General features: G+C 43.1%; 2 protein-coding genes across 3 annotated transcripts in view; one reads left to right on the forward strand and one right to left on the reverse strand.

Moving 5' to 3' along the window:
• ACSF2 (acyl-CoA synthetase family member 2) overlaps window positions 1–27,179 on the forward strand; it is a 204,648-nt gene that overhangs the window by 149,970 nt on the left and 27,499 nt on the right. The window contains exon 10 of the mRNA XM_069752397.1: window positions 4,168–4,244. Coding sequence (XP_069608498.1) covers window positions 4,168–4,244 — 77 coding nt within the window. The remainder of the gene's footprint in view (window positions 1–4,167; window positions 4,245–27,179) is intronic.
• CHAD (chondroadherin) lies at window positions 22,313–26,695 on the reverse strand. Of its 2 annotated transcripts, none has more exons than XM_069752396.1 (4): window positions 25,856–26,695; window positions 24,730–24,893; window positions 24,499–24,643; window positions 22,313–22,842 (listed from the first exon to the last, which is right to left on the reverse strand). In XM_069752396.1, exons 1-3 carry the CDS (start codon window positions 26,630–26,632, stop codon window positions 24,502–24,504), a joined length of 1,083 nt encoding a protein of 360 aa, XP_069608497.1. In that variant the 5' UTR covers window positions 26,633–26,695; the 3' UTR covers window positions 22,313–22,842; window positions 24,499–24,501. The 2 variants fall into 2 exon arrangements, with proteins under 2 accessions (XP_069608497.1, XP_069608496.1); XM_069752395.1 differs by having other exon boundaries at window positions 24,459–24,643.

The raw sequence follows: 27,179 nt of genomic DNA on the forward strand, positions 1-27,179 counted from the left end.
CAGTATACTGACCCCTTTGTAGCCTCCAAACTGTTTGATGGCTCCAGCACTGTATGATGGCCCCTTCACTGTAATCCCCACACTGTACGATGGCCCCCTCACTGTAATCCCCAAACTGTATGATGGCCCACTAGATGGCCTCCATATAGTATAATGCACTCCCCATAGGCAGACTCTATAGCACAAGGCAGCACCCATAGGCAGACCCTGTAGTATAAGACAGCACCCCCATTGGCAGACCCTGTAGTATGAGACAGCACCCCCATTGGCAGACCCTGTAGTATAAGACAGCACCCCATAGGCAGACCCTGTAGTATAAGGCAGCCCCCATAGGCAGACCCTGTAGTATAAGACAGTACCCCTATAGGCAGACCCTGTAGTATAAGGCAGCCCCCATAGGCAGACCCTGTAGTATAAGGCAGTCTCCATAAAAAAAACAAATACTCACCCCCCTTCCTCCTTGTTTCAGCGGTGCTCCGAGCTCCCCCTCATCTCCGGACAGCGGGCGCTGGGTGGTGACGTCACCGCGCCCACTGTCAGTGTTGACGTCTGTGACATCAGACGCTGACGGGGGTGATGGGAGGAGCGCTGTGCGCTCCTTCCCTCATCAATGCGGTCAGCTGTATCGGCTAAATGCTGGCACCGAGCCCCCCCCGCCCCCCCAGCCTGCTCAGGGGCTCCATAGCGGCTGGGTGGCAGAGCAGTGAGACCGATTCTCCATGCTCTTCCGCAGAATGTAGTTGCGTGCGCCGAAACAGTTGCAGTAGCGTAGCTCCGGGTGGGCCCCCTCTGGGCTCAGAGCGTTCGCACCCTCTGCCCCATCCTCCCCCCGGTAGCTTTGCTACTGCTACTGATAGAAGGTTCAAAGCAAGCTTCAAGTTACTGTTACACACAAGTCACAAAAAATCAAAAGCATTTTTGCAACTTGCGCATCATATAGGAGTCTGGTAGTTCAGTTTAGGGTATCCACTGGCAGTCTGTGCAGGACAGATGGTATACTGAGCATGAGACCCACTCACCTGAAATTGGCCTTACCCATACTTGCGTCACAGTCCGTGATTCAGGGACCGGCCACGGGTTTTCCGGCCCACATTCAACAGCCTCTTAGGCTTTTATGAGGGTTCAAGTTCGACTCAGGAGACCCATGGCTAGTGTGCTCAAGGTGAAAATTCATTCTAAATCAAATTTCAAGAATTAGAAAAAAAAGGTCTGCTTTTTTCATGATCAATCCAATGCATGAGATGTATATCATGGGCTGTGTCTACTAGACTCCGCTCCTGGACTAAAGTGGCTAGGCATTTATGCAAAAATTAGCTACTTTTTTCCTAATCCTGGAAGTCAAAATTATTGTATCTCCTAAATTTTCATGACGTGCATACACTCTAAAATAAGTGTGTGCATGTCATGTTAATTTTGGTGATACACGAACTAGTGACATACACCATTACATTGTACTGCTTGTACTACAAGTATAAAAGCCTACAAATCCCCACACAGGCTTATTGTCACACTAGGGGACCATTGTGGTCTGAGGGAGGAGCGAGCCGACAGCCAGGACGTGGTGGCACAAGTAGCAGGAACTAGCGACACAATAATAAATTAGGAAGTGGGGGCAGCCGCAGAGGAGAGTAGACTGCAAACACTAGCAAGGACTGTGAGCTGTAGAGGAGAGAAATGTGCCATCACTAGCCAGTAGCTGAGAGAAGCGTGCCATCACCAGCCTTGAAGAGAAAGTAGCCTATAGAACAGGGGTGGGGAATCTTTTTTTTTTTTTTTTTTTCCTTCCAAGGGCCATTTGGATATTTCTACCATCCTTCCGGGGCCGTACAAACTCCGCCCACAAAGTACATCCTGACGCTGGCACTGGTTTCAGGATGTAATCTTTCATTGCATGCCCTTCAGTGTTCAGTAGTGAACACTGCGTGTGTATGCTAACAGAGCAAGAAGAAATTAATGAGCTGGTTGTGGTCAAAATACACCTCCCTGCCCAAGAATGCGGTCCCTGAAAATCTGCTCGGGGGCCTGATAAAAGGGCATTGAGGGCCGTAAATGGCCCTGGGGCCTGAGGTTCCCCACGCATGCTATAGAAGGTTGACTTCTCCAAGGATGAAGGAGCTGCAGGTGCGTTAGAACCTTTTCAGACATTTGCTTGTCTGCTGTGGCAGATGGCTGCGAGTGACCTTTGTGACATTACTTCTGTCTGAATATACTGGACAGACCATACTAAGATTTTCTGTTACATGGTTGCTTTTCAAGATTTTACAGAACTAGAATTGAAGTCCCAGATGCACAAACAGCAATCTTGGAATGGTAGAGGTACCTCTCCACCTACGTATTCTCCCAGACAAGTTCTTCTAACAATTGCAAATTGATTGTATAGAATAATTTTGTAAAAATAAATTATAGGAAAGATTTATTACTATACCACCTCGATTAAGGAGACATTAGACCTTGTTTCAGCATCACCACTTGGTATTTGGAGCAACAAATGGCTGATGGCCACAATCCCGTAATGGATTCTTTGCTTCCGTGTAAGTCTTCTTTTCCTTGGTTAACTGTCTACTATATAATTGTCTAAGGGTCACTTCCGTCTTTCTGTATGCCTGTCTGTCTGTCATGGATATTAATTGGTCACGGCCTCTGTCTGTCATGGAAATCCAAGTCGCTGATTGGTCACGGCAAAACAGCCAGGACAAATCAGCGACGGGCACAGTCCGGTGGAAAAATGGCCGCTCCTTACTCCCCGCAGTCAGTGCCCGGAGCCCGCTCCATTCTCCCCTACAGTCACCGCTCACACAGGGTTAATGCCGGCGGTAACGGACCGCGTTATGCCGTGGGTAACGCACTCCGTTACCGCAGCTATTAACCCTGTATGTCCCTGCCTATGCAGCATCAATAGTAAAAAGATCTCATGTTAAAAATAATAAAAAACCTGCTATTCTCACCCTCCGTTATCCGATAATGCGTTCGCGCCTGCCGCCAGCTTTCGGTCCCAGAGGTCTCACGAGACCGCTAAGTCATCTGGGTAATTTCGCAATGCATCCTGGGAACGGAAGATGGCGGCAGCCGCGCACGTATCGCTGGAGCTTCGCTGGATCCCAGGGTGTGAGTATATAACTATTTTTTATTTTAATTATTTTTTTCTTAACAGGGATATGGTGCCCACACTGCTAAATACTGCGTGGGCTGTGTTATATACCGCGTGGCTGCTATATACTACATGGGCAGTGTGATATACTGCGGGGGCTGTGTGATATACTGCGGGGGCTGTGTGATATCCTGCGCGGGCTGTGTGATATACTGCGGGGGCTGTGTGATATCCTGCGGGGGCTGTGTGATATCCTGCGGGGCTGTGTGATATCCTGCGGGGGCTGTGTGATATACTGCGGGGGCTGTGTGATATACTGCGGGGGCTGTGGGATATACTGTGGGGGCAGTGTGATATACCGCGGGGGCTGTGTTATATACCGCGCGGGCTGTGCTATCTACTGCGCGGGCTGTGCTATATACTACATACCCTGTGTTATATACTGCGTCGCCTGTGTTATATACTGCGTGGGCTGTGTTATATACTGTTTGGGCTGTGTTATATACTGCGTGGCCTGTATTAACGCATCGGGTATTCTAGAATATGTATGTACCGTATATAGCAGCCACATAGTATATAGCACAGGCCACGTAGTATTTGCTATATACTACATGGCTCCTATATACTACGTGGCCTGTGCTATATACTATGTGCCTGCTATATACATACATACATACATACATACATACATACATATTCTAGAATACCCGATGCGTTAGAATCGGGCCACCATCTAGTGTATCAATATGTTCCTTGATTCCTTTCCTACCCTGCATTTTTTCTTCGTTTATGTAATAGAATACTAATGTCATTATCAGGAAATGTAATCTGGATGCTCACAATGGTCTAATCAATGATATTATTTGCTTAGAAATCCATGTAAAAGAAATTTAATAGGCTTTAGACCCTGGTTGAACTGCATAATTATGATATTCTTCCATTTTATGTTGATTGTTTTCCATCGAAATGACGCTCTAAGAAATCTTCTTTTCCTTTTTAATGTAGTTTATTATCATAAAAAAGAATGAGGTCTACAAAAAAGCTAGATTGTGATAAATTGTCATTCACCATAATTGCAGGAGTGATTGCTGGGTCCATTGCCCCTCCCGAGATTGTGAGGAAATTTGCCACCGAGACTGTGATGAAAAATGTTTTGGTGAGTTACCATCTCCTACTGCTAATATAAAGCTTCCGAATGGTTTACTTTCATCCCAGTGTAAATGTGCAGTACATTCAAGCTGATGGCACACAAGGTATATGGGGAGTTCTTGACTAGGTTTTGCCAATTTAATATACACATAATACACCGCCATATCAAAATGACATTGCTGTCTACATGTTCCATCTCAGGTCACTTTGCTTAACCAATTCAGGGTTTGGAAATTAAGGCTGTGGAGTCGGTAAACCAAACCTCCCACTGCTCAATTTCCCTGACTCCAACTCCACAACACTGGTCACTACCGAGCATGTGCATAAAGTGCAGCACAGATTCATCTCCACTAAAAGCCCAGATCCTTAGATCTGGAACAGAACAGACATTTATAGGACATTTCATAACTTTCCCAAATTCTTATGAAAACATTTACAGCACATCCAGAATTGTAGTACTGTACCCAATTTATGATATATTTTAGGAGTCGGTCCATTTTGCAGCAACTCTGACTCCACCAAAATAGACATCGACTCCGACTCTACAGCTGTGTTGGAAATCCTGAGGAAGTTAAAACAAATGACCTGTTCATTCTTCTGGTGGTTTCAGTTGAAAGCCGCCCTCTCTACGTAATTTTAAGTACAGACGTAAAAATGACTGGAATGACGCTTTAGGAAAATGACCACCAGCATTTTCCTGAAGCGTTTTTGCTGTGGAGAACTCGGCAGTACCGCCATTGTCATCAATATGCAGTGTACGCATACTCTTATAATGGTGGGTTTCCCCTCAATCACATATAATACAGAAATGATTTAAGGAAATACTTCCCATATATTCCTCTTCTTTCCCCATGGAATCTGCTCACTTGCAGGTTGTTAGTGAAATGTGGGCAGCCTCGGGCCTTGCCGTGATTTCCAGGGCATCTGGTATAAAGCCACAATTCAGAATGTAAAAAAGGCTGCTACTCATGTAAAGACCAAATGTTTGCCATGCCTGCTATGGATTCAGCTTCTTCTTCATGCTGATGGTCTCCTCCTATTTATGTAAAGGAGGCATTACTTACCCCAAGTATCTCGGCTATAAGCCTTTGTCTGTGTTCTGTAAAAGGCGGACAGGTGTCACCGTGCACCACTGGCATGATGTAAATCAGTGGTTGGCTAAATGCCAGATCCAGTGCAAGGAACATTGCCAGCAGCCCCATGTCAGCAGGTTTCTGGAATATAAAGCAATCCTGGGGGTAGCTGGCTTGTGTAAGTGCTGCAAAGATTACTCATGTATGTAAGGGGACCAGCGCCAACTGACCTTCTAAATATAATATGAGCCTGGTTGTAAAATAATTGTGGACATTTTCTGAAATGAATTAAATGGTCGACTGCGACAATAAATTTCAATTAGTGGGAAAACCTCTTTATCACTGCAAACTTGCATTTTGTATTCTGCACTATTGGCACCATGTGCCAACATATTGTCAGTCTGGGGTTGTTTGCATGGAATGAGAACTGCAAACACATTACAACTGGCGACCCAAGATTTAGAAGACTCCATGCCCCTTCGCCTGTTTTCGTACAGAGACCAGAAAACAATCATGCAGGGAACTGCTCCTTAAATTTCCAGTACAGAGTCCACCGGGGACTTCACATATGCGGATGGCATTACTACAGGCGCTGTAAGCCGAATGTTATTTCAGGTTCTCTGGTTTATATAATCATGGCATCTGGAGAGTAAATCATTATGTGAGAGGCACTACAGGTATGTGGCCAGCACTAACAATGGTATTACATTGCATATGTATTGAATGGACTCTTAAGCCAGACAATTAACCCACCGTGCCGTATCAGAGCACAGTATAAGGAAGAAATATCACATTTGTTAGAAGGAACAATACATTTGTGCAGATGTCCAGGAGGTGTTCTGGTGCGACCAACATAAATATATAACAATATCTGAACCGATGCTGACTGTTTGCTAGGCAATCCATGGGTTCTGGCTGTCTAACAGTCAATAATCATGCAGCTGCAGGGACTCGAACATAATATACGAGCGCAGTGAAGATACTCGGATAACACCCAAGCATGCTCCGTTACCACGTTATCCACACACGTTCGCTTATCACAAGTAGTTATGTCACGTGAGCCCTGTGACCAATCGACACAGGCGTCACTGTCCCAGTCTTAAGATGTATAAGTAATCAAGGGGAAGTGAGCGGCCAGCCGCATCTCTCACTCCCTCTTGACTACTTATACATTCAAATCGGGGACAGTAACGCCAACGCTGATTGGGCGCAGGGCTCACATGTCACAAAAGCCATACCTGAGCCCTGGGAATGCGAGTGCTGATACCGTTGGAGCACTAACGAGGACAGACATTCAGAGTGAGAAGTGGACAAACCCTTTAAATGTTGTGATTTGTTTATTGTTTTATTTAACAAGTCCAAGACAAAGCCATTTATTGTATAAAAAAAGACAAAAAAACAAAACAAAACAGGATTTTAGGATTTTAAATGTAAAGTTTTTCTTCTTATTCGGATATGTGTATATTCCTTGTATTATTTCTATTTTTTTATTTTAATAGCACAACATTTCTTAAAAATGAGCCTTCTGTCTGTTAAAACAACATTTTAAAGTTCCAGGTCAGTTGGGGGCTAGATATAAGCATATGTGTGTGTGTGTGTGTGTGTGTGTGTGTATATATATATATATATATATATATATATATATATATATTACTGGCTTGGCACGGGATTCAAGCACACGAATTTTCAACACAAATCAGTCCATACGGTGTATTTTCAAGTCATAAACCGCGCCGTAAGCCAGGTTACCAATCACCGGCTTACATATAGTCCATTACACACTGTATCATTGGCTTGCATTATCCCTTTGCAGCAACTAAACACGCTAGTCCTCTTCTGACCAGTTGCCGTGGGTTACCACACAGTTCATAGAAACAATTAGCACCAACAGACTATGGTACCTTCTGGGAGCTCCTGCCCCACCTGCTGACTCCTTGTCAGTCCTCACTCTTGGGAAGGCTGCCTCACAGGGATCACCAACTTGCCTGGTCGGCACACATTAGTCAGTCCAGACCCACCGAAGGACTGTAGCTTCCCCACACAGTAGTTGTCACTGGCTCTGGAGATCCCTGTCCTCACCTCGTGCTGTTCAGGGATCCGGTCCTACTCCCAGTACCTCCCAACACCCAGGTTACTCAGGATCACACAGGTGGCCTGTCCGGGTACTATTCAGGACGTCCATCCCCGGCCGGGACCGTCCAATACCCAAGCCACCAGTAGCAAAGTCCCACCACGTGTTCTTCAGGGCTAGCATGCCCAACACAGAGTCACATGACCGTGACGTCATGGCAGGTCCTTCTCGCATAACATCATTGGCACCGGAACCTGCCGCTTGCACTGCCGAGGAGAGGGCGCAACGTCGGAGGGTGAAAATAACGTTTTTTTTTTATTATTATTATTTGTAACATTAGATCTGTTTACTATTGATGCTGCATACACAGCATCGATAGTAAAAAGTTGGTCACACAGCTGCAATAATGGACTGCGTTACACCGCGGTCCATTAATGCTGGCATTAAGCCTGTGAGAGGGCTGAATGGAGGGGAGTATGGAGCAGGCCCTGACTGCGGGGAGGAAGGAGCGGCCATTTTGCCGGTGGACTGTGCCCGTCGCTGATTGGTCGTGGGCGTTTTGCCATGACCAATCAGCGACTTGGATTTCCATGACAGACAGAGGCTGCGACCAATGAATATCCGTAACAGACAGACAGAAGGACAGATAGAAAGACGGAATTGACCCTTAGACAATTATATAGTGTATGCATGTAATATATACAGTACAGACCAAAAGTTTGGACACACCTTCTCATTTAAAGATTTTTCTGTATTTTCATGACTATGAAAATTGTACATTCACACTGAAGGCATCATAATATGAATTAACACATGTGGAATTATATACTTAACAAAAAGTGTGAAACAACTGAAAATATGTCTTATATTCTAGGTTCTTCAAAGTAGCCACCTTTTGCTTTGATAACTGCTTTGCACGCTCTTGGCATTCTCTTGATGAGCTTCAAGAGGTAGTCACCGGGAATGGTTTTCACTTCACAGGTGTGCCCTGTCAGGTTTAATATGTGGGATTTCTTGCCTTATAAATGGGGTTGGGGCCATCAGTTGTGTTGTGCAGAAGTCTGGTGGATACACAGCTGATAGTCCTACTGAATAGACTGTTAGAATGTGTATTATGGCAAGAAAAAAGCAGCTAAGTAAAGAAAAACAAGTGGCCATCATTACTTTAAAGAAATGAAGGTCAGCCAGTCCGAAAGATTGGGAAAACTTTGAAAGTGTCCCCAAGTGCAGTGGCAAAAACCATCAAGCGCTACAAAAAAACTGGCTCACATGAGGACCGCCCCAGGAAAGGAAGACAAAGAGTCACCTCTGCTTCTGAGGATAAGTTTATCCGAGTCACCAGCCTCAGAAATCGCAGGGTAACAGCAGCTCAGATTAGAGACCAGGTCAATGCCACACAGAGTTCTAGCAGCAGACACAGCTCTACAACAACTGTTAAGAGGAGACTTTGTGCAGCAAGCCTTCATGGTAAAATAGCTGCTAGGAAACCACTGCTAAGGACAGGCAACAAGCAGAAGAGACTTGTTTGGGCTAAAGAACAAAAGTAATGGACATTAGACCAGTGGAAATCTGTGCTTTGGTCTGATGAGTCCAAATTTGAGATCTTTGGTTCCAACCACCGTGTCTTTGAGCGATGCAGAAAAGGTGAAGGTGAACGGATGGACTCTACATGCCTGGTTCCCACCGTGAAGCATGGAGGAGGAGGTGTGATGGTGTGTGGGTGCTTTGCTGGTGACACTGTTGGGGATTTATTCAAAATTGAAGGCATACTGAACCAGCATGGCTACCACAGCATCTTGCAGCAGCATGCTATTCCATCCGGTTTGCGTTTAGTTGGACCATCATTTATTTTTCAACAGGACAATGACCCCAAACACACCTCCAGGCTGTGTAAGGGCTATTTGACCAAGAAGGAGAGTGATGGGGTGCTACGCCAGATGACCTGGACTCCACAGTCACCAGACCTGAACCCAATCGAGATGGTTTGGGGTGAGCTGGACCACAGAGTCAAGGCAAAAGGGAAAACAAATGCTAAGCATCTCTGGGAACTCCTTCAAGATTGTTGGAAGACCATTCTCGGTGACTACCTCTTGAAGCTCATCAAGAAAATGCAAAAGATAGCTACTTTGAAGAACCTAGAATATAAGACATATTTTCAGTTGTTTCACACGTTTTTGTTAAGTATATAATTCCCCATGTGTTAATTCATAGTTTTGATGCCTTCAGTGTGGATGTACAATTTTCATAGTCATACAGAAATATCTTTAAATGAGAAGGTGTGTCCAAACTTTTGGTCTGTACTGTATATGTATATATATATATATATATATATATATATATATATATATATATATATATACAGTTAGGTCCATATATATTTGGACAGAGACAACATTTTTCTAATTTTGGTTATAGACATTACCACAATGAATTTTAAACAAAACAATTCAGATGCAGTTTAAGTTCAGACTTTCAGCTTTCATTTGAGGGTATCCACATTAAAATTGGATGAAGGATTTAGGAGTTTCAGCTCCTTAACATGTGCCACCCTGTTTTTAAAGGAACCAAAACTAATTGGACAGATTCAATAATTTTAAATAAAATGTTCATTTTTAGTACTTGGTTGAAAACCATTTGTTGGGAATGACTGCCTGAAGTCTTGAACTGATGGACATCACCAGACACTGTGTTTCCTCCTTTTTGATGCTCTGCCAGGCCTTCACTGTGGTGGTTTTCAGTTGCTGTTTGTTTGTGGGCCTTTCTAACTGAAGTTTAGTCTTTAACAAGTGAAATGCATGCTCAATTGGGTGGAGATCAGGTGACTGACTTGGCCATTCAAGACCATTCCACTTCTTTGCTTTAATAAACTCCTGGGTTGCTTTGGCTTTATGTTTTGGGTCATTGTCCATCTGTAGTATGAAACGACGACCAATCAGTTTTGCTGCATTTGGCTGGATCTGAGCACACAGTATGTCTCTAAATACCTCAGAATTCATTCGGCTGCTTCTGTCCTGTGTCACATCATCAATAAACACTAGTGACCCAGTGCCACTGGCAGCCATGCATGCCCAATCCATCACACTGCCTCTGCCATGTTTTACAGATGATGTGGTATGCTTTGGATCATGAACTGTACCACGCCTTCACCATACTTTTCTCTTTCCATCATTCTGGTAGAGGTTGATCTTGGTTTCATCTGTCCAAAGAATGTTCTTCCAGAACTGTGCTGGCTTTTTTAGATGTTTTTTAGCAAAGTCCAGTCTAGCTTTTTTATTCTTGATGCTTATGAGTGGCTTGCACCGTGCAGTGAACCCTCTGTATTTACTTTAATGCAGTCTTTTCTTTATGGTAGATTTGGATATTGATACGCCGACCTCCTGGAGAGTGTTGTTTACTTGGTTGGCTGTTGTGAAGGGGTTTCTCTTAACCATGGAGATTATTCTGCGATCATCCACCACTGTTGTCTTCCGCGGGCGCCCAGGTCTTTTTGCATTGATGAGTTCACCAGTGCTTTCTTTCTTTCTCAGGATGTACCAAACTGTAGATTTTGCCACTACTAATACCGTAGCAATTTCTCTGATGTTTTTTTTCTGTTTTCGCAGCATAAGGATAGCTTGTTTCACCTGCATGGAGAGCTCCTTTGACCGCATGTTTACTTCTCAGCAAAACCTTCCAAATGCAAGCACCACACCTCAATTCAACTCCAGGCCTTTTATCTGCTTAATTGAGAATGACATAGTGAAGGGATTGCCCACACCTGTCCATGAAATAGCCTTGGAGTCAATTGTCCAATTACTTTTGGTCCCTTTAAAAACAGGGTGTCACATGTTAAGGAGCTGAAACTCCTAAACCCTTCATCCAATTTTAATGTGGATACCCTCAAATGAAAGCTGAAAGTCTGAACTTCAACTGCATCTGAATTGTTTTGTTTAAAATTCTTTGTGGTAATGTCTATAATCAAAATTAGAAAAATGTCTTCTCTGTCCAAATATATATGGACCTAACTGTGTATATATATATATATATATATATATATATATATATATATATATATATATATATATATATATACAGTACAGACCAAAAGTTTGGACACACCTTCTCATTTGAAGATATTTCTGTATTTTCATGACTATGAAAATTGTACATCCACATATATATATAATCTCACAAAAATAAAGGGAACTCTAAAATGCCACATTCTAGATATCACTGAATGAAATGTTTCAGTTGCACATCTTTATTCATTACAAAGTGGAATGTTTTGAGGACATAAAAATGATCAATATAAATCAAAATATATATCCTATAGAGGTCTGGATTTGGAATGATACTCAAAATCAAAGTGGAAAATCAAATTGCAGGCTGACCCAGCTTCAGTGGAAATGCCTCACCACAAGGAAATGATGCTCAGTAGTGTGTGTGGCCACCACGTGCCTGTATGACCTCCCTACAACGCCTGGACAAGCTCCTGATGAGGGGACAAATGGTCTCATGAGGGATCTCCTCTCAGACCTGGACTAAAGCATCCACCATCTCCTGGACAGTCTGTGGAGCAACGTGACGTTGGTGGATGGTGCGAGACATGATGTCCCAGATGTGTTCAATCGGATTCAGGTCTGGAGCATGGGCGGGCCAGTCCATAGCTTTAATGCCTTCATCTTGCAGGAACTGCTGACACACTCCAGCCACATGACGCCTGGCATTGTCCTGCATTAGGAGGAACCAAGGGCCAACCACACCAGCATATGGTCTCACAAGGGGTCTGAGACTCTCATCTTGGTACCTAATGGCAGTCATGTTACCTCTAGCGAGCACATGGAGGGCTGTGCGGCTTTACAAAGAAATGCCTCCCCACACCATTACTGACCCACTGCCAAACCGATCTTGCTGAAGGACATTGCAGGCTGCAGATCGCTCTTCACGACGTCTCCAGACTCTGTCACGTCTGTCACATGTGCTCAGTGTGAACCTGCTTTCATTTGTGAATAGCACAGGGTGCCAGTGGCGAATTTGCCAATTCTGGTGTTCTGTGGCAAATGCTAATCGTCCTGCACGGTGTTGGGCTGTGAGCAATGCTGATGGCCTTTCTTGCCAAGATGGGGCAGAACCAGGTACGTGCACGGGAGCTGACCTGTAAGTCAACCCCCATGGACGTTCATAAGGAGGGAGGTGTGGTGAAATAGGTGGGTATATATATATATATATATATATATATCTATATCTATATGTGTGTAGGGACATATGTCTAGGGTTATATGTGTGACTAGTGATAATGTAACATCTGTCCTGAAGTCAAGTCGCACCTAGGTGTTAATAGGTACTTCCTTGGGAATAGTAAAAATTCTGTCTCCAGATCTCACCAGGAGGTCTAGCTAGGGCCGAAAAGAAAAGCAACATTTGGCACCTCTGAGGTCGTGGAGGGGAGATGCTAAATTGCGGCCTGAAGGAAGCTATCCCTGGGAACCATCTCACACGGGTCTCCAGAGGAAAATAATATATATATTCATTAGTAGAGCGGCCGTGCCCAATCAAACAGACCGCAATTATGATATTAACCTGGGAGGCCGGTCTAGAAAACTGACCTCAGACCAAAGTTATAAATTTAGGCTGCAGACAGAGAATTGTGTTCACATGATGGGGGCAGCCTGAGAAGCTGATGTGATTCAATCTACCTTCTTCCTTCCCTCAGGGAGCAGAAAGCAACTACGTTAGATAATTTCTGTAAGTTTTCTCCTGTTTATTTTGACATTGTTTACATAAGTTGTATGTCTTTTTATTATCGTATTTTTATACCTTTTTCTTATTGTAAGCATTGAACTTTTTGCTATTAAAGTATAAAACTTTAACAATTTGAACCTTGAATATTCTAAAGGAATCCATAGCCAAAAGGTGTGTGAGCCTTATGAGTGATAGATATATTTTTATTAGTATTATTAGTTCCAGGACTCATCGCCTGTGTATTCGATGAGTGGTGGCAGCGCGTATGAGCGGGTGTGTGGCCTGGGTCGGTGTGTGATTTATGCTCCCATTACAGCATAGGACAGAGGTTGAATGCTGGACTGAGAGTGGGGAGATAGATTAACCCTTGCAGGCACAACCCCAAGTCACGTGTGAGAGCAGGCACGTGACGAATAAGTGACACCACGGAGAAGGGATCCGTGACACTGTTTCTCCATTGTTTATTTTTTTTTATTTTTATTTTTTTAGATTATTCAGATGAGCTCACAAGTGCAGGGGCTTGGCCTGTCCAGCACTCCCGCCTCTCTCCCTCTGTCTTCCTGTCAATGACTGACAGGTCACTCTTCTCCATGACTTGCTCCTCTGCCACAGATTTTGTGCAGGCACTGTTATTCCCAAGGATGGCACATGTGCAGATATAGTCTTGCTCTAGCAAGACCATCAGGACCTTACAACACATGGACTGCCACCGGGAATTACAGTGTTTGTGCAAGATATTGGATGGGGGAGTGGGCCAAACTTAGTGATCTGTTAGACATTGACAGGAGGCTGGCCAAGGGATGGGAGAGAGGTCGTAGAGCTGTACGTACAGACCACGTTTCTGCACTTGCAAGCTCGTTTGCATAAACATTCGCCAATGGATTTCTAGAAAATGGAGAAACGGATTTATGAATCAAAGGTAGGAGCGTCTTCAGCTTTTCAGATGCTTTATATAAATGATGTTAGTTTATGGTCTAAAAGCCTGCTGAGTTTTTTTTTTTTTTTTTAAGGCATTGAGTGGTTCACAAGCAGTTTACTTTACAACTGAATATACAAACCTTCAGGTTACAACATTTCCAACATACAATGGTCTTTCATGGGCTGTAACTTAAAACCGTCACGGGAATTTCACTTGTGAAACATTTGTATTATTGAAGTGCACACACTAATTGGCTATTTACAGTGTAGTGTGATATTACATGTCCTCTTTACCAGGAGCAGCTGCTTATTTGGACACCAGGTGAATGCAGCTTCAAGTTCTTTTTCTGGTACATTGCGTGTATTGTCCAGGACCCTGAAGAAGGTCCTATCCTCATTATAGATTGTGATTTACAGCTTTCAGGAGTGATTTTCCAGTTTTTGATAAGACTTTGATGACATTTTATAGTTACATTATATATCAATTTATTATGGTCATCCAGAAAAAAAATGAACTTCTTTATCCCCGACATAGTTTGGTATAAAACAATAAAATTAGATTTTCTCACCATCCCCAGGACCAGTGTTGAGTCTCTCTCACTGCTCCTGGTGTCCAGTGTTGGCTGTGTCGATGACATCACGTCTACAGTGCAGCAACCAGGTAAGGAGCTCAGCGGCTCTGCCCATCTAGGTGGAACACCCTGCTCAAAGCCGCTGAGCTCACTGATTGACTGCTGCCAGTAGTGGATTGAAATGACTCAAATGCTGCAGTCTGTACCAGACATTTTTTTTTTTTATAGCAAACTGTGGACTGGGAGGCTGGGACCAATATTTTGAGAGGAGACAGCCACTTGAATATTGTAATTTGAGGGACCACTTGTATTGCTTCAACTTAAGGTACCTTCACACATAACGATATTGTTAACGATATCGTTGCTATTTGTGACGTAGCAACGATATCGTTAATGAAATCGTTATGTGTGACAGCGACCAACGATCAGGCCCCTGCTGGGAGATCGTTGGTCGCTGAATAAAGTCCAGAACTTTATTTCGTCGCTGGACTCCCTGGAGACATCGCTGGATCGGCGTGTGTGACACCGATCCAGCGATGTCTTCACTGGTAACCAGGGTAAACATCGGGTAACTAAGCGCAGGGCCGCGCTTAGTAACCCGATGTTTACCCTGGTTACCATGCTAAAAGTAAAAAAAAACAAACACTAGATACTTACCTACCGCTGTCTGTCCTCCAGCGCTGCGCTCTGCACTCCTCCTGTACTGGCTGTGAGCCGGAAAGCAGAGCGGTGACGTCACCGCTCTGCTTTCCGGCTCCCAGACAGTACAGGAGGAGAGCAGAGAAGCAGAGCGCAGCGCTGGAGGACAGACGGCTGTAGGTAAGTATCTAGTGTTTGTTTTTTTTTACTTTTAGCATGGTAACCAGGGTAAACATCGGGTTACTAAGCGCGGCCCTGCGCTTAGTTACCCGATGTTTACCCTGGTTACCGGCATCGTTGGTCGCTGGAGAGTGGTCTGTGTGACAGCTCTCCAGCGACCAAACAGCGACGCTGCAGCGATCCGGATCGTTGTCGGTATCGCTGCAGCGTCGCTAAATGTGAAGGGGCCTTTACTAGACACTTCAACATTGACATTGCAACACCAAGGAAAAGTCTTAGAATTCTGGAAATCACAGGATGTATAGAAATGCTAATTATATGCAAATGATGAAAAAATGGAAGCACCATTTTCAAAACATCTCTATTTATTCAGTATTGAGTATGAGCACCATGTACAGAAATTTACGGACTTACCTGCCCTTGCTACTATCAATGAGGTAATTAATGGTTGAAGAAAGATTTGCTACACTTAATGCACTTGGGTACACAAATCATCAAGATCCGCTACTAGCAGCTCTCTTTGCAATTGCTGACCAATGAATTCCCAAGAGATGCTCGATTGGAGCCAAGTCTTTAGATTCTGCAGGTCATGACAGCACGTTTAGGCCATGCAGGCTGCTGACAGTAGTGCGAGTAAGATGTGGCCTGGCATTGTGGTGTTGAAAAGCGTCTCCTGGGACAATTTGACGAAATGATCAAACCACTTGTTCCACAACTATATCTGTGTAAAGCAGTGTTGTTAGCGTGATTCAAATGAAGACTTCAAGAGATCGGCCTCTGTACATTATGACACCTTACATGATAATCCTGGTAGTAGGACCTGTGTGCCCAGAACTGTACACAAACAAAAATGGGCCTCTGTGCGAGAACAATATATTGGCCCTCTGCAGTTTTATAGCTCATCATAATGCAGACTTCCACCTGTTTTAGAGGTAGAAGTGGGCCCCCTGAAATCTCGGCTCCCTGAGGAGTTGCACCAATGGCATGTCTGTCCCTGACTGACATTACGTAGTGAAGGCCTCTCTGTGGTGTTACCAACGTGGTTTCATCAGAGAAAGAATGGCACATAATGATCAATTCTGTTTGACAGCTGAAATTGGAAGTCACATAACAAGCCTAAGGTGTCAAACTGTGTCTATTCAAAACATCACTAGGCATTTGCACACCTTTTGGGCTGCTAGTCAGGTGTCCAGCTTCAGGTGTTCCATTGACCTCAGTAGAGGCTAGAATGGAAATCTGTCATCTTCAGTGATGAGTCTCGCATTTGTCTTGGATACAATGATAGCCTAAGATTGGTCTGGAGACCACATGGGTAACTCCATGGAGAGGCCTTCACGAGGGAACATGAAAGTGTCGCAGGAGCTATTTGTCAACATAACAATACCAGGTCACATGTTACTTTTGCTACTGTGAGCAGCGTACATGACTTTAACTTTCCTGCAGCATCTGTGGATTTGTTTCTGATCAAATGCCTCCTCTGATCAAGCACCTTAGACCTCATCTCTGTAAATATTGCTTTTTTTTTTAGCCATATGCAGAAAGTTATGGGAATTATTACATTGCTGAATACTTTCTATATTCTAGGGCATCCGTCTAAACTGTTAGCATTCCTGATTTTAAGCATTCAGCTGTAAAAAGATCTGAGAACATCAAAAAAAGCTTGAAGGGTTTACCCAGCCTTTATAAATGTATGACCCGTCCTTTAGGATAGGCCATTATTATTGAATTTTGGGGTTTTTACAATTTTTATAGTCGGCGTCCTCACTAGTCAGGCACTCACTAGTCTTCAACATTTGCGTTAGGTTTCAGGCTGGTCCACATTTCCCTCCACTATGCTTCTAGTGGTGGTGGTGCAATGTATAAAAGCACTGTCCTATTCACTTGGATGTTGTCTAAAAGGGGTACAGAATTAGTTGTAAAAGCCTTCTTTATTCTTAGTGATGTCTACGGCATAGTCTGTTGTTCAGGTGACTTGCTGAGATCAATCGAAGCCGTTTAGTATCATGTCTTACAAAAGTGTAAGTGAATTTCAGTGTACCTCCTAGGGAACCAAAGCACAATTGTGAGTATGAATGCGATGCGTAATTCATACTAATTCGGTTTCTTATTAAGACTTTGCATAGTTCCTTCATTTGCTTAGCTTTTATCTAGGACATGTTGTAGTTAAATGTTGAAGCCATTAAAATTGTTGATGATTATCACATTTCAAGTCTTGCTATCCTGACAGCCAGTTGTTTTCCACCAGTTCGTAGTTTGTCGTATTCACAGGAGAAGAGTAGTTTTTAGTCTCTGCCTTTGTGACTGTAGCTGTGTGTTGAGCAGGGCATTGGGCACGATGACCCTGGAGGTCCCTTCCAACTCTACATTCTATGATCTACACATGTATATCCACACATTATGAAATTGTTCAAGCTCCTTACAGACCAAATCATCCTCTTTGGATACTTAAAAGGTTGTGACGGTGTGTCCTACACCAGAACACCAGAGATTAGGTGTTATTTGAAGGAGAGCCAAAAAGCAAATGTAAGTGAGACTTTATACTTGTTGCCCACTGATTACACTGGTATACAGTGATTGTGGTGCAAACAATGTCTGAACGGTTTTATATTAAATTTATGGTGTTGATTAAGAATGACCTTGGTTGTGCCAGATTGGCTCTAGTTTCTGAGATATTTAATAGTTAATTAATTACATTAGAATTCTGGCTTCACAATGTCTTTTATAGCATTGTAAGCCTACAAATTGAAATACAAAACAATTATATGGGATATTTCATTACCTAAGACACTGTTAAAGTGTCAAAAGACTAAAAGCTATTGCATTTGTCATACACAAGTCACATTGAGGAATGCATTATTTTTATGGATGAGTTATCTAAAAAACTAGAATCCATTCCGTAAAGGTTAATGGGATTTTAGATTCAGCACCTTCAAAATACCCTAAGTCCATTTAAAAAGAAAAAAAAAATGGCACCTGTATTTTTTTTTTTTTTTTTTTGTAAAACTGTGCTATCATTAATTGACACACCTACTCCTCCTGAGCAAGTGCTCCATGTACCCACCGTTGTTTGACTAAAAGATAATGGCCTTGAAAGAAGAAACGCCCTTCTCCAAAATTAAATTTTCATCGGAATATTTAACTTTTTTTGTAAACTGCACAAACCTTTAAAGTCCTAGTATATCATTGTTGTCAAAACATTTGAGACTGACAAAAATGTTGTTTTTTTTAAAAAGTTTTCTGCTTCAATGTTTTTAGATCTTTTAGTCGTATCGTTGCTGGAGTACAATAAGTAACTCCTAAATTATAAACTTTTGATATATAAATAAATCAAGTTTACATATAGATTCAATATTTACAGTGATTACCTTTTTATTTTTCTCTGGATTTCAGCTATTCACCCTGGCATGTTGGATATCAGCTTCTGGGCCAAATCCTGACTGATAACCCTTTCTTGTCTAATCAGAGCTTGGAGTTTATCACAATTTCTGTAATTTTGTTTGTCCATCCACTTTTTGAGATTTTACCACATGTTCTCAATCTGATTGAGATCTGGGGAGTTCCTTTGACATGAACCCAAAATTTCAATATTTTGTTCACTGAGCCACCTGGGTATCACTTTCTCTGATGTTGTGCTCCATCATGTCAGACAAATCATTGTTCATCATCAATTTGATCCTGCATCATTGGGAGAAGTTGCCCTTAAAGGATATTTAGATACTGCTCTTTATTCTCGACGATGTTTTTAGGCAAAATTGTGAGTGAGACAACTCTGGATAAAAAAAGCAACCCCACTCTAGATTGGTCTGAGGATGCTTTACTTATGGCATGACTCAGGACTGATGGCAGCACTCACCTCAAAAGGTGAGTGGTACCATGATTCCTGTGTCATGCCAACAGTAAAGCCCCCTGAGACCATTCATGTGTCCGGTTGCTTTTCATCCAGTGGAGTTGGCTCACTCACAATTTTGCTAAAGAACACTGCCATGAATAAAGAATGGAATCTAAACATCCTCCAAGACCAACTTCTCCCAACGAGAAATTTATTTGGTAATGAACAATGCTTTTTCTAGCATGATGCAGACAGTGTTACAAAGCAAAAGCGATAACCAAGTGACTCAATAAACAAAAGATTTAAATTTGGGGTCCATGGTAAGGAAACTCTCCAGATCGCAATCCCATTGAGAACTTGAGAACTTCTGGTAGGCCTCAAGAAACTGATGGACAAACAAAACACCCAAATTGTGCCATACTACAACCAATGATTAGGAAAGAATGGGTTGATATCAGTCAGGATTTGAACCAGAAGCTGATATCCAGCTGTCAGAAGTCTTGATAAATCAGGGACACCGCTGTAACTGTTGAGTCACTGTATAAACTTGATGTACCGTATTTATAAAAAAAAAAGGTGTAAAAATGTATGAAATGCTTAGAATTGTACTTCAGTCACCATATAAATATCTGAGATCTAAAACCACTGAAGAAGCAAAGTGTAAAAACTAAACTTTGTTTCAGTCTCAAAACTTTGGGGCATGACAGTACATTGCTACCTTGTTATTGCAACAACCTTATAGCGGTTTTCCAAGACTTTATTATGGTACGTATTATTTTAACATATTGGAAACTTTCTCAACATTAATTTTGTTTTATTTTTTTTAAGGTTTAGCAGTGTGTGATATATATACAGTATATACCTTACCTTTCTGCATCAGTTTCTGTGGGAGAAGCTGCAGTGGGGGGCCTCCTTACAAGTCCAGGGGAAGAAGACGCTTTCATTTCCAGCCACATTTTTGTAGTAATAGTTTGGTAAGAGAGAGCTAAAATTAAAGGAACTTGTCACTTTATACTTTCTGCCTAAAGTGCATGAATCAGAGCCTGGCTGTGTGAATTCAGCCAGGTATGTTTTTCTCTGAAATTCTCTGGCGTTAGACAGAAACCCTAGGTTAAACATCCGTCCAGGGAGTATAGAAAGAGATGTGACTAGGCTGGCCCCAACCCCGTCAGCTACTTCCCGCGTTGCTCTGTCTTGATTTGGCAATTGGCTGGAGCGATGTGGGGCGATATCGACTAGGGGTGGAGCCGGACTAGTCTCTTCTCTCCCATTAGTCCTCAACTACATCTTTAAAACATGTACATGTACATGTCTGCAATCCCACACCCAGGCTCTAATGCATGCTGCCCGCGGTTTCGGCAGCATGCATTCAAGTGACGGGTTCCTTTTAAGTGTAGGCTCACACTATCTCGGTGCATTAAAGGGAACCTGTCACCCCCAAAATCGATGGTGAGGTAAGCTCACCGTCATCAGGGGCTTATCTACAGCATTCTGTAATGCTGTAGATAAGCCCCCGATGTAACCTGAAAGAGGAGAAAAAACCGTTAGATTATACTCACTCAGGGGCGGTCCCACTGGGTCTGGTCAAATGGGTGTCTCAGGTTCGCTCCGGCGCCTCCTATCTTCATTCCATGACATCCTCTTCTGGTCTTCACGCTCCGGCGCAGGCGAACTTTGTCTGCCCTGTTGATGGCAGAGCAAAGTACTGCAGTGCACAGGCGCCGGAAAGGTCAGAGAGGCCCGGCGCCTGTGCACTGCAGTACTTTGCTCTGCCCTCAACAGGGCAGACAAAGTACGCCGGAGCCGCAGCGTGAAGACAAGAAGAGGACATCATGGAATGAAGATGGGAAGCGCCGGAGTGGACCTGAGATGCCCATTTGACCAGACCGCAGCGGGACCGCCCCTGGGTGAGTATAATCTAACATCTTTTTCTCCTCTTTCAGGTTACATCGGGGGCTTATCTACAGCATTACAAAATGCTGTAGATAAGCCCCTGATGACGGTGAGCTTACCTCACCATCGATTTTGGGGGTGACAGGTTCCCTTTAAGGCTCGTGCCCACGACCATATTTTTGGTCCGAGTGCTGTCCATCAGAGAAATGGATTGCACTAAAACCAGTGTTCTTCAATCGCGCAGATAAACACATTCTTTTTACTGACCGAATCTGCGTGTGAAAAATATCGCAGCACGTTTGATTTTCCTCCGGCAATTTCATGAGTCGCCCATTCAAGTCTATGGGTGTGAGAAATAAATCGGATGCCATACGGAGCCACATTAGTGCCTGATTTTTTTACGGATATATTGCTATTCTGTAACACAGGAAAATGTAAATGGTCCTGTAAATGATTAATAGCTGCTGTAAAAAATGGGTTGTATACAGATGGCAAGAGATAAAAAAATTGCACCACTTTTCTGGATGAAAATGTAAATTATTTTTTTTTATACGGTCGTGTGACCTTAGTCTAAATAACATTCATTAGATGGCCTGGAGTATTGAGCGAGGCATAAATGACACTTGGCCACACATTGTTGTGCCAATTTTTGCTATCTAGGTGTTTCTCTTACTTTTCATGCTCTCTCTATGATCCTCCAGACAGCTCCTCATCCCTATGCAGTGCAGTTCTTTGAAACAAATGGCAGTCTGGCCCAATGAAAGGGTTGCCCATGCCATGGTTATTTCAGAAATAGGTTGGGTACATGATCTAATGGCACGTACTAATATAGAAGTGTTACAGGTTTCTCTCCTGCACTTAGCAGCACCCCAGTCTGCAGAGCAATACTGCAAACAAAATGGCAGTGGGAAAATTTAGGGAAGCTGGAAAATTCTAATTTCAAGAGTCACTCATCTTCAAGAGAGCCTTCTAATACTTGGCCATATCACCTTTTGTTTTTATTGGAGTGCAGTAAAAGACAAGATGACACTGGGAACAGCTTAGATTTATCTCCTATGTCCTAATAGTAGAGAAAGCAGAACCGTTCAACATACACCTGCCTCCGATGAGACATTTTTTTTTATTAAGTAAGACAACAAAAATAACTTTTACTTTCAGTTCACTCATCTTTTTTGTTTTCTGTTATAATTAATTTATTTGTCATATGTTATAGATATCTCACTGTACATCATATCTGTGGAGCCCCCTCAGTTTATGGGTTCTCAAGTCAGTATTTCGATAATAATTAGGAATATTGACTCACTAGTCGGATATTAATAGTTACAATTGTGTTATAGTGTATTTGAAGTATATATGGCAGTGTCGGCACTATTATGTTCTTCCTATATATTATTATTAACACATAGAATTATCAACTTTAATGTATCTTTTATCTGTAATATATGCCTAAATATTCATATATTGCATAGCATGTCCGCTGTACATATACATACCCAGTAGGCCACTCAATTAGCAGTGCAATGGCTTTTAGCTGATCACATTAGTACTTGCATACAGAATGGTGTAGCTTGGTAAATGCAGAGTCAGAACGGCAGATGTAGACAAATGAGATAGATCGAGTCAAAGTGGAAAGCGCTTCTGGAACGTCCTACGGGTCAGTAGTTTGCAGGTCGACAGCATCACAGTTACCAAGACGGTCCATTAGGAGCCTGTTTAACCAGTACAGGTATTAGATTTGTAGCAGCTGCAGAAATTTGTCAGGTTTGCTATTTATAAAGTGCATATTACTTGGTACTGCCGAACATGGTTTAGTCACCCCACTTGCCACCGCACCAGGGCAAGTGGAAAGACCGAGGCTATGTACCAGAATGGGCGCGTCTTATGGATGCGCCATTTCTGTGGTGGCTGAGAGCTGATGTTTTTAGTCTGGGAGGGGGCCAATATCCATGGCCCCATCCTAGGCTATTAATATTAGCCCACAGCTGTCTGCCTAGCCTTTGATGGCTATTATAGGGGGACATTACCTCATTTTCTGGAGGGGTCCCTTATTTTAATAAGTAGGAAAGGCTACGTATACAGCTGTCAGCTGATATTAGCCTGGGAAGCTACATGGACATTACCCCCTTCCCACGCTATAAACATCTGACCCCTGCTGTCCACTCTCCCTCTGCTAGTTAATAATATGTTGGGGATCCCAAGCTCTTTTTTCTCAAGGGAATTTATGTACTTAAAAAAATATGTATCTCACTCTCCTATTTATATATAGCTTTTTGTATGCATTTATCTAGGCTCAGTGTGAACCACAACGTCGCCACACCACATAGGCCTAATAAAGTCCACCTTGTTTTTCAAGTATACCTTGGAGTGTTGCTTCCAGTTTTTTGGTTTATATCTATATCTAATATCTCCCCCTCTCTCTCATATAGAGAGAGACAGATTCTTGAAGAATATTTCCTTGGAAAACTATGTGTAAATTACTGTATTTTTTGGACTAAAAGACGCATCGGACCATAAGATGCACCCCAAATTTTGGGGTGGAAAATAGCCATCTTATTGTCTGAATTTAAGGTATCTTACCTGAGGGCTAGCGGTAGTACAGCGGGGTCACAGAAGGCATGGTCCCTTCTTCAGGAAGCCGGCGGCGTCAGAAGTGGGGCAATGCTGCAGTCCCGGGGTGCGATGCTGCGGGTCCGGTGTTGCCTGTGAGGCAGAGCATGGAGCAGGGTCCCTTCCTCAGGATGCCGGCGGCAGAAATGTGGCGACGCCGCGGCTCGGTGTCCTCTGTCAGCATAGCAGAGTGCATCACCGGTTTCCCTGCGGCCATCTTCCTGAAGCCGTGGGCCGTCTGAGGCTTTAGGAAAATGACCGCCAGAGGCCGCGCGTGCGCAGATTGAAATCTCGGTGGCCATTTTCCTGAAGCCTCCGGCGGCCCATGACTTCAGGAAGATGGCCACAGGGAAATTGGTGATGCACTGGGCTCTGCTTACTGTGGACACCGCGGCATCGCCACATTTCTGCCTCCGGCATCCTTAGGAAGGGACCTTGCTCAGGTGCACTCCACACCGCCCACTGCCGCAGCATTGCCACACCTCTGCCGCCGCCGGTTCCACTGCTACATCACTGCCGCAACCTACTGGTAAGCCTGCATTCACATCCCCCATTTTCCTCACAAATTTTTTTGGGAAAAAGTGCATCTTATAGTCTGAAAAATACGGTATATAGAGAAATGTAAAAGCTCATGTTAAAATCACATTACAGTCGGATCGCATTTGCATGTAAATCGAATCTATAACTAAGACTAAGCATACCGTACCTAACCACATACCATTTCATCTAGCTTTCTTCTAGTCATACAGTCAGGATACCTCTTAATGACGGTCTCCCTTTCGAGATTTCTTTGTTGGTTGTTTACAGCCACGAAAAACTCCCACGTCTCTTATCTGTTGCCCACGGTACTGGGCTGGGCTTGCACAAGTGGCATTTGGGCGGGAGCGGCTACTGTCCATCCATCTGTTTCCAAACAAATAGTGTTAGGTTTGGATTAGAGTTTGGGAATCATGGCATTTTAGTAAACTAAGCAAATTGAGCAGACCCACCTTCTCACAGCTGCCAGTTGGCAGGCACAATGCCAAGGATTATTTGCCAATGTCAAATTTTGCAGGGTAGAAAATGGGGCGTTGGCAGGAAGTTGGCTCAGCTTGTTTCCTTCAATATTAAGCTTTTTCAAGGTTGTTACTCCAACGAAAGCTTTTTCTGAAAACTAAAGCAAAAATATGTGGGGTTGGCTACTAGTTGAGGAACAAACATTCCACCTCTTCCCCACTCATTACAATTATCCACATCCTTTACTCCAACTTTCACCCACTCCTTGGATTCTCAACCTTCTTTTACCTTGGACAGGAATCTCACTGGAAATTTCCACCTTTTGATAGTGTGTTGTCCTGTGACATTATGTAGAACAGAATCTTCGGCATACTCCGAAAAGAAAAAAGTCATACACCAACCTGCCCATTCATAATTGGTGGCTCTCGCTTTCCTTGACATAGCATGTTAGGGAATTCAGTAACTTCTACAGAAAGCTGCTCTGTGTTCCCTTCATTTTTTTACTAGTCTGCAATGAGCACAGAAGGTCCCCTCCTCCTGGCCATGGAGACACAGACAAGGATTGCTTTGTGAATCGCTGAGAGACTGCTGCTTATGAGACATCTTGTCAATAAACAGACTGTTATTGAGGGTAAAGAAATAATATCCTAACCTTAGCAGTATGACGTAAAGTTTACCGTATGGTGGTCCGCAGTTAACTCTATCATGATACCTTAAGATGTCTGCTGATTTCTGCATTCGTATGTTATTTGTATCTAACGTAATGTGCTTGGAATAAAAAGATGCTAACATATATTTTATAAAGAAGATCTAAATGGACCTGATGAGGCTGGTATACTTACTTTAAATATGTCTGTCAGAATGATTGCATAATTAATTTTGACAGTTTTCTTAAGTGAGCATTTTATAAATCCAGATCTAGCTGTGCATTGTAATATCAGGAGGGCAAATTTTGCTAAGGGATTATATAGCCATTTCTACAAATATTGTTAATGAAAGTACACCAGCCTCAAAAGAGATCTATTGAACAATGTATGCATATTACATTGTAAAATCTGGTGACAGATCCCTTTTTATAACAATTAATTCTGCAACAACCTTTTAATGGTAAGTACTCACCTTCTCTAGACCCATATTGTCCAGCGACAGAGACTCCATGTATCGACCAAAGGACTGGAAGGCATAGTCTGGGATGACTTTGATTGGGTTTCGGGATATTTTAAAGTCCTCTACTACCCTTAGCTTGCTAACGGCAGCTAGTGGGTAAGTAGTCAGCTGGTTTCCCTCTATGTGGAAGATGGCCAGGTTTTCCACTTCATCCAGAGATCCCGGCTGCAGTGCAGTGATGTCATTCTCAGACAGGTACAGCCACCGCAGATCCTTGGCACCGGAGAAGGTCCCTGCTTTCAGTTCACGCACCTTGTTGTTGTTCATTTGGAAGATGAATAGGTTGAAAAGTGGTGACAGCAGCCCCTTAGGAATCTCCAGGATTTTGTTGTGATCCATGTATAAGTAAGTAAGTTCAGTCAGTTCATCAAAGGCCCCGGCACCGATCACACTGATCTCATTGTGTGATAAATACAGATAGACCAGTTTCTTCAGACCTCGAAATGCCCCATTTGAAACCTCTCGAATTTGACAGTACTGCATGTGCAGGGACACCAGACCTTTCATTTCTTTGAACGAATTAGGAGCTAGAACTGGAAATAAGTTTTTCTGTAGGTTTAGCAGACGAGTTTGCTCCGATATCTTTGGAAGCTTAGTTAACCCTGAGCTGTAGCAGATGACGTGCTGCAGGTCTCCTCCATGACAGTGACAGCTTGTGGGACATGCCTCCAGGATGGGGCACACAGTAGCGAGCACGCTAAAGATGAGCAAGACACTGAGATGTTCCATAGCGAGCAGGGAGTACTGGCAATGTGAGCGAGCCCTTCACACACAGGCCTATTTATATCATATTAAATAAAAAAAAATGCAGACAGCGCCAAACAGTGATGTGGAGGAGGCAGATTTTGGGAGGTGAGTGTGAAGTTAACCCACTATGAGAAGCAGAATGTGAATCTTATAAATCCCATGGTGGTGAACTAAGAAGTCCCTGTTAAAGTAGTTCTCTTCAAGAGGCAGAAAGTGTTTGAAGAATTTTAGCATCGGAGAGCTAGCAACCTTCAGAATGTGTTCCTTCCCACCCTTTCCTCTCGATATCTGCTCGCAGGGCAGGTTTTAACCTCAAACATGCCGTATTTTAGATTTGTAGAATAAATATACAACCGGACATTTTTCTAGGTTTTCTTGCGTTCTTAGCATGTAAACAGATACTAGAGTATTAGTTGTATGTCACCAACAAACACAGGCATTGCCGCACTCAGTCGTTTTGATTTTTTAGATCTGTCACTATATTCTCCATGTTTTTTGTTGTGAACAGTTTGGATATTAGAAATTCATT

This window comes from Ranitomeya imitator, chromosome 2, assembly GCF_032444005.1.
Source record: "Ranitomeya imitator isolate aRanImi1 chromosome 2, aRanImi1.pri, whole genome shotgun sequence".
Taxonomy (NCBI): domain Eukaryota; kingdom Metazoa; phylum Chordata; class Amphibia; order Anura; family Dendrobatidae; genus Ranitomeya; species Ranitomeya imitator.